This window comes from Coenobita brevimanus, chromosome 108 (assembly GCF_032717465.1).
Source record: "Coenobita brevimanus isolate Jiangsu-jjx chromosome 108, ASM3271746v2, whole genome shotgun sequence".
Classification (NCBI taxonomy): Eukaryota; Metazoa; Arthropoda; class Malacostraca; order Decapoda; family Coenobitidae; genus Coenobita; species Coenobita brevimanus.
In genome coordinates, this window is record NC_137061.1 from 15,377,195 (window position 1) to 15,385,846 (window position 8,652).

The 8,652-nt window shown below is 52.7% G+C and overlaps 1 protein-coding gene across 1 annotated transcript; it reads left to right on the forward strand.

Moving 5' to 3' along the window:
- Positions 1–454: 454 nt before the first annotated feature.
- On the forward strand, positions 455–2,424 carry LOC145417023 (uncharacterized). The gene is made up of 2 exons (XM_080285865.1): positions 455–1,178; positions 2,384–2,424. Exons 1-2 carry the CDS (start codon positions 455–457, stop codon positions 2,422–2,424), a joined length of 765 nt encoding a protein of 254 aa, XP_080141991.1.
- The last annotated feature ends 6,228 nt before the right edge of the window (positions 2,425–8,652 follow it).

Sequence of the window (8,652 nt, forward strand, 5' to 3'; positions counted from 1 at the left end):
TGACTATTATCACCGCACAGTGATATTAAAGGTGACGTTATTATCACAGCGCGGTGATATTACAGGTGACGTTATCACAGCGCGGTGATATTGCTGGTAACGTTATTATCACGGTGTACGGACATTGGCTAAATGTTTTGAGGGTAGTGAAGGGGGATTGGGAGGGAGGGATATCAGGAGCTTTGTTTATCACTGGTAGTAGTTAGAGGCCAGTGAAGGGGGAGTAGGGAGGGAGGTGGTGAGAGGGTAAGGAGGGGAAGTATTGAGGGAGGGATTTCAGGAGCTTTGTTTATCACTCAGACAAGTAGTTACAACATTAGGGTAGTGAGGGGGGATTAGGAAGGGAGGTGCGGGGACGTGTTTTGTAAACAGTCGCCTCCACTCCCGCCACCGCAGTATAGTCTGGCGTTCGACTCGATAGTATCAGTGACCTGCTGACCTCAGCCAAGGCAACATGGAGGAAGACAATTACGCAGAAGTTCCAGATTATCCTTCTCCTACCAACCATGAGCCAAACGACATGGAGTTACACACGTCAGCAGAACCACAGGAATATCCAGCTAGTTCATCTGCTGACTACTGGCAAGACGACATACAGGCAGACACATGTACCGGTACAGACACAACATCTGTCTTCAGGGATATTTTCTACACTGACACGTTTAACTCTTTTGTAGAATTTGACTACTTTTTCAAGAAATATCAGAATCACACAGGGTCCGTGTTTCGAGTGAAGTCTTCTAGCTCCGTTATCAGTGAAAATAAGCGTCGTCAGCAGCAAATCCCTGTCGAACTGAAGTACGGCTCTGTTTCATTCGTGTGTGTACACTACGGCAGTCCGAAACGGAAAGGACTGGGTATAAGACAAAAACAGCTATATCTTCCATGTGGCTGTAATGTGTTGGTGGCACTAACAGCAAGAAAATACAAGCTGGTTATCACAAAGACGTATCTGCAGCATAATCATGAGGTCAGTGTAGCTTTACAGCCCTTCTATAGCCAGAAACGCAGACTGACAAGTTCGGAGATGGGAGACGCAGAGGATGTAGTGAAACTTAACCCAGACAACAAGCAATTAAAATCCTTCCTCCAGGGTAAATACCATAAAGCAGTAACCATGCAAGATGTACGAAATTTGAAGCGGAAAGTGCAAAGTGAGGATGGAATGTCAGACATCGGTAAGTTGACAGTAATAGTGGATGAAATTGTGGATGCAGGAAAAGGAAAGGTAGATATATCAGTGGATGAAAGTAGGGCCATCCAAATTATTGCATTTGCTACTAATGAGATGATAAGCATGTACTGTAAATATCCAGAAATAATTTTCATGGATGGAACTTACAAAATTAACAGATATAATTATCCGCTCTACATGATTCTTGTCCAAGACAACCTAGGTCGTGGCAGGGCTGTCTTTTACGCATTTGTAAGGAGTGAAACAGCAGACATAATGCGGGAGGTAATGTCATCATTTTGTAGGATGATGGAGAATGTAAACCAGACCAAGACAGTTATGACTGACAAGGACCAGAACGAAATTCAAGCAGTCCGTGCCTTACTTCCGAAAGCAGACTTGTTACTTTGCAAATTTCATGTCCTGAAATATTTCAAGAAAAAGGTGTCTGAACTTGTGCTTCCTGTCACTAAAAAGAACGAAATTTTTGGTACTCTGAAACAACTTGTCTATGCCCATAATGAAAATTCCTTTCGGTCTACCTTGTCCGTGTTACAACAGAAAGATTCCAGTATGTTTCAATATATATGTACAAACTGGATAAACTGTAAAAATATGTGGGCCACATACCTACGGTCTGCTAAGTTAACATTTGGAAATGACACTAACAACCACATTGAAGCAGAAAACGGTAAACTAAAGCACTTCCTAACATCAACTACATCGATGTCTGAGTGCATACGTAAAATTATGCTTCATAATTCCATCTTAAATGATGAGCGAGCCTACAAGCAGTTTTTGCAGACATGTACATCCGTTGAATATGGAGTTCATGATGTTCTATTGAACAAATTATACAGTCAGTTCACGGAACATGCAGTTAAACTCATGATGAAACACCATAAGTTATCCAAGCCCTCAGATTCTTTATCGATCACATTAGATTCGCCTGGCCTCTTTGTTGTGAAAATAGGGTCTACTGACCAAAAAGTAATGAGAAAGGGTGAATCTGGTGCTGAACTCACCTGCTCATGCACTTTTTATAGTCAACATTTCTTGCCATGTAATCACATTATTGCCGTTGTAAGACAAGAGAATATTGATGTTTCAACTATCAGCATGCAGTCCCGATGGCGGAAGGGGAATACACTGATTCCTGCAGTGGCTTTAGAACCCAAGACCTCCATCATGCACATTACACGACCCCAGTGTCCAATGACCCCTGCCCAAAAATTCCGAGAGAGTCATGAGACAATGCAGCGCCTCACAGCAGTGCTAACTAATAGTGGAACTAAAATGCCCGCCGTGCCCGCCGCAGGACCTCCCACCTCACCACCCCCCACACCACCACCGAGCCGCCACCCCACCACCACCCCGGGAGGACACACCGGTGAGGTTAGTGACTCCGGGCAAGAGGGTCATCGGGGCATCACGACCCTGAGCCCCTATTCCCCGCAAGTGCCCCAACCCCAGGTGTTCAGGGAAACTGAACTACTGTGCGGGCGGGGTAGTGACCGTCAGACCAGGGGTGGGACTGAAAAGAGGTCAGTCCCTGGTAACACCGTCTTGACGGTCTTGTTACACCCTCTAGGGCAGGAAGAGGCCCAAGGGCAGGAAGAGGCCCCAGGCTACGGCCAAAAGAGAGAAAGAGAGATAGACACAGGCTACGGCCTGACAGAGTGTGTAAAGGGGAAGGTGACCCCAGGCTCCGGCCTTAACATGCTGAGGAGAGAGAGTTGCATGTGTGCATCCCTCTCCAGATGTTCTTTGGCTACGGCCAGAATACGGTACAGGGTAGAGAGACCCTGCTACCGTACGTGTAGCGCTACCCAATTGCGGAAGCGGCGACTCGGGGTCGGCCTCTTGCCGGAACGGACGGGTGATCCTGTTTCTCCGTTAGTCGCTTTCCGTACGGGCAGACACTCAGCTTCGGCTGGGGCACGTACCAGGATGGAGAATTCCCTGACGGTAGGATCTGTCCGTATTGGAGAGAGTGCGGCTCCTGAGCCCCTCACTCCGGCTTGTCTCCTACTGCGGGAGGAACACCACGTCGGCGGCACCTTGCCTCAGTGAAAGGGCGACCTCGATCACCCTATAGGTGTCCCCCGCACGCCGGGCAAGTTCACGGCTTCAGCCAAAGTTCACAACAGGGGAAGTAGAGCCCTGACTCAGCCCTATGAACACACTCAGGGAACCACGAAGAACGTGAGTCTCCCTTTAGACTCTTTCCCTTCGGGGAGCCCTTCATCGCCATCCAGGCTTCTAGGCCAAGAGGAGGTGCTAGAGTGGTGGCAAGGCCCGATAACGGACTTACCGCCCACACCCGGGAGTTCTTTAGCCCTGTCGGAGCCCTACAGGAGACGCTGCCGCAGCCCAGCCCTGACGGCGCCTCTCCCCCTGAGCACCCGCAGTCCCAGGACGCCCAAGCCCTCCACCGCAGTCCACAACGACGGAGACCCAGGCTCCCTCACTCCCTGGAAGCAGAGGAAGAAGGCCCAAATCCTCCGGCTGTTCGGCCCTAGCCCCGAGGGCCCCCGATCAGGTCGAGGCCCCCAGACCACAGGGCCTCCCTGCACCCCACCAGCGCGGCCCTAGGAAGGAGCCGCCCCTCAGGTCGAGGCCCCAGACAATGGAGCCTCCCTGACAGTAAGTACCAGTGACTTAATAACCCAAGAAACAAGGGTAAAACAGTGGCAGTGACAGTGACCCCGAATACAGTGACAGTGATCCAAGGCACAGTGGCAGCGTCTTATAAAAGATATATTAAACAGTGGTATCACAGAGATTCGTGTGCAAAGTGTTAAATAACTCAATCCCCCCCTACAGGAAGGAACTGGGGAGTTTTCTGTGGAACTAGAGGTAGGTGCGCGAGTGAGCCGAAAGGCAAGTGAGGTGGCCCCCCCCGCGACTTGGTGACAGTGTCGAGTGTCGCCATCCGCACCCTACCTCTATTATAGTAATATCTCCGACACAGACTCCCAATCGCAGTGATCCAAAGTGAAACTCATCCATTTATTATTATCCACAAGTAACATGATAATTAATTCAAACTAACAACCACAGTGAAGTGATATTCCATTCAAGCAACAGTAAAGCATATCCACGACTGCCCTGTGCCACGTGTTCATATATATTGGATCAGTCTATGTAAACGAGTGTAATATTGTATCTCTGTTCTCCTATGTGCCAAATATCGTTGTATGTACACTGTAATGAGTAGAACTTAAGCAATAGATGTGATATGGTATACTGTCTCTTTTTATGCCCTGTTCCTTTGTTAGTGCATTACATCCGGTCTAGTAAAAGGACCCCGTTCCAGTGCTCGTGTTTTTACGACGAAAAGTCGCCTTAAAAACACAGCATTACACTGGTGGCAAGCGGTGGTTCTAGATCCGAGTATCGCACGGAGGAACACAAAAGGGAACTTACAATGGCAGCTAAACCACACATCCAATTGCTGAGGTTCAACCCGGACCAGTGCGAAATAGACGTATATTTGGACATGGTCAAACCCCTCCTGGACATAGGGTTCGACTCAGACAGAGAAAAGATCGCTGTCACACTACCTAACCTGGGTAAAATAATCACTAGTGTCACTCCCAAAATCGTCCCGAGACTAAAATGGGATCAATTCAAACAAATTGTGAAACAGGCGGCGACACCATCTCTGGGCACAGTTGTAGCCTTATCGCAACTAGACGCCCTCACATACGACGGAATCCTCGATGACACCTTCATCCAGGCTAGGCGGCTCGTCACCGCTGCGTACCCGGGCACAGACGCAAAAACCCGGGAACAACTCATATTCCACAAACTCCTCAGGATCCTCCCCGATTTCATTAAAAACCACTTCATAATACATGAACCGACGGGAGACCTGGATAAACAAATCAACTTAATAAGGCGCCTTCTAACCGTCCACTCCTCCCCCAAACGCATCGGCATCATCAACCACTTCCCCACGGATCTCATCCCTGTAAATCCTTGGGAATTTACTCCTTGCTGCCCTGAGTGCCCAATCCACGACATTCGTGAGCAGCTAAAAGCTGCCCGGGGCAGCAAAACAAACCAAGAGCGCCCACAAGCCTCCCCACCATATGCCGATCGCCCCAAGCCTCAAAGAAGAAAAGCGAAACGAGGAAGTCACAGAAGGCGCCCCCCGACTGCCCCCGCATCTCACCGTAATGACTGGGGCCACCTCACATCTCCCCCAGTCGATGACAGGGGAAAACGTGATCTTTCCATTTCCTCTCCTCCCACTATCTCTTCTATTTTGCCCTCCCCTATTCCTACTACTATTCCTAACCCTCCCACCTCACACACCACTTTCTCCACTACTACCGCCTCACCCCTTCCTATTCCTCCCCAACACAAAGCCTGCCTCCCCCTTCGCGGGCCTCCTAGAACCCTTACCCCATCTTTCCCAAACCCACTTCCCAAAACTGCCTCCTCCTGTCTACTCCCTCCCACCTACCACCCCGCACCACCCACCACCCCGCACCACCCACCACCACGCACCACCCACCACCACCACATCCCCGCCACTCATTTTTCCCACCTACACACCCTCTCTTTCCTCGCTCACTTCCCCCACCCCACCCTCAACCTCACCATACCCACAAACCCCTTCCCCCACGTCACCCTTGCCTGACCCACCACCACCTTCCTCCGATTCTGATCCTTCACCAACCACCCCACCTCCTCCAACCCGCCACTCTCAATCACCGCCCGCTACGCCCGCCACCAACACCTTACAACCTGAAACAAAAATTGAGAGAGTACTATGGCGCCGCCATGACCGCCCACCTGTCAGAATCCGAGGGACCCACCTCCTTCCCCGACTCCTACGCCGGACCAACCATCCATCCTCCCTCCGGCTCACTCTCAATCCCCATCAGGAGCCTAACACCTTCACCACCCACTGGGTCAGCCTCACCCAACACCTCACCCCGGCCTACCAGACTTCCACCTCCACCACCTACCACCTCCAGTCACGGGGCCGTGACTTCAACAACGCGGAAGGTGGTAAAATGCCTGCCGTGCCCGCCGCAGGACCTCCCACCTCACCACCCCCCACACCACCACCGAGCCGCCACCCCACCACCACCCCGGGAAGACACACCGGTGAGGTTAGTGACCCCGGGCAAGAGGGTCATCGGGGCATCCCGGCCCTGAGCCCCTATTCCCCGCAAGTGCCCCAACCCCAGGTGTTCAGGGAAACTGAACTACTGTGCGGGCGGGGTAGTGACCGTCAGACCAGGGGTGGGACTGAAAAGAGGTCAGTCCCAGGTAACACCGTCTTGATGGTCTTGTTACACCCTCTAGGGCAGGAAGAGGCCCAAGGGCAGGAAGAGGCCCAAGGCTACGGCCAAAAGAGAGAGAGATAGACACAGGCTACGGCCTGACAGAGTGTGTAAAGGGGAAGGTGACCCCAGGCTCCGGCCTTAACATGCTGAGGAGAGAGAGTTGCCTGTGTGCATCCCTCTCCGGTTGTTCTTTGGCTACGGCCAGAATACGGTACAGGGTAGAGAGACCCTGCTACCGTACGTGTAGCGCTACCCAATTGCGGAAGCGGCGACTCGGGGTCGGCCTCTTGCCGGAACGGACGGGTGATCCCGTTTCTCCGTTAGTCGCTTTCCGTACGGGCAGACACTCAGCTTCGGCTGGGGCACGTACCAGGGTGGAGAATTCCCTGACGGTAGGATCTGTCCGTATTGGAGAGAGTGCGGCTCCTGAGCCCCTCACTCCAGCTTGTCTCCTACTGCGGGAGGAACACCACGTCGGCAGCACCTTGTCTCGGTGAAAGGGCGACCTCGATCACCCTATAGGTGTCCCCCGCACGCCGGGCAAGTTCACGGCTTCAGCCAAAGTTCACAACAGGGGAAGTAGAGGCCCAACTCAGCCCTATGAACACACTCAGGGAACCACGAAGAGCGTGAGTCCCCCTTTAGCCTCTTTCCCTTCGGGGAGCCCTTCGTCGCCATCCAGGCTTCTAGGCCAAGAGGAGGCGCTAGAGTGGTGGCAAGGCCCGATAACGGACTTACCGCCCACACCTGGGAGTTCTTTAGCCCTGTCGGAGCCCTACAGGAGACGCTGCCGCAGCCCAGCCCTGACGGCGCCTCTCCCCCTGAGCACCCGCAGTCCCAGGACGCCCAGGCCCTCCACCGCAGTCCACAACGACGGAGACCCAGGCTCCCTCACTCCCCGGAAGCAGAGGAAGCAGGCCCGAATCCTCCGGCTGTTCGGCCCTAGCCCCGAGGGCCCTCGATCAGGTCGAGGCCCCCAGACCACAGGGCCTCCCTGCACCCCACCAGCGCGGCCCTAGGAAGGAGCCGCCCCTCAGGTCGAGGCCCCAGACAAGGGAGCCTCCCTGACAGTAAGTACCAGTGACCTAATAACCCAAGAAACAAGGGTAAAACAGTGACAGTGACAGTGACCCTGAATACAGTGACAGTGATCCAAGGCACAGTGGCAGCGTCTTATAAAAGATATATTAAACAGTGGTATCACAGAAATTCGTGTGCAAAGTGTTAAATAACTCAGTCCCCCCTACAGGAAGGAACCGGGGAGTTTTCTGTGGAACTAGAGGTAGGTGCGCGAGTGGCCCCTCCCGCGACTTGGTGACAGTGTCGAGTGTCCCCATCCGCACCCTACCTCTATTATAGTAATATCTCCGACACAGACTCCCAATCGCAGTGATCCAAAGTGAAACTCCCCCATTTATTATTATCCACAAGTAACATGATAATTAATTCAAACTAACAACCACAGTGAAGTGATATTCCATTCAAGCAACAGTAAAGCATATCCACGACTGCCCTGTGCCACGTGTTCATATATATTGGATCAATCTATGTAGACGAGTGTAATTAAAATGCCCGCCGAGACCGCCACAGGACCTCCCACCTCACCACCCCCCACACCACCGCCGAGCCGCCACCCCACCACCACCCCAGGAGGACACACAGGTGAGGCTAGTGACCTCGGGCAAGAGGGTCATCGGGACATCCCGGCCCTGAGCCCCTATTCCTCGCAAGTGCCCCAACCCCAGGCGTTCAGACAACCTGAACTACTGTGCTGGCGGGGTAGTGACCGTCAGACCAGGGGTGGGACTGAAAAGAGGTCAGTCCCAAGTAGCATCGTCTTGACGGTCTTGCTACACCCTCTAGGGCAGGAAGAGGCCCAAGGCTATGGCCTTAAAAGAGAAATAGACACAGGCTACGGACCTGACAAAGTGTGTAAAGGGGAAGGTGACCCCAGGCTCCGGCCTTAACACGCTGAGGAGAGAGAGAGTTGCCTGTGTGCATCCCTCTCCAGTTGTACTTTGGCTACAGCCAGAATACGGTCCAGGGTAGAGAGACCCTGCTACCGTACGTGTAGCGCTACCCAATTACGGAAGCGGCGACTCGGGGCCGGCCTCTCGCCGGAGCAGACGGGTGATCCCGTTTCTCCGTTAGTCGATTCCCGTACGGGCAGAC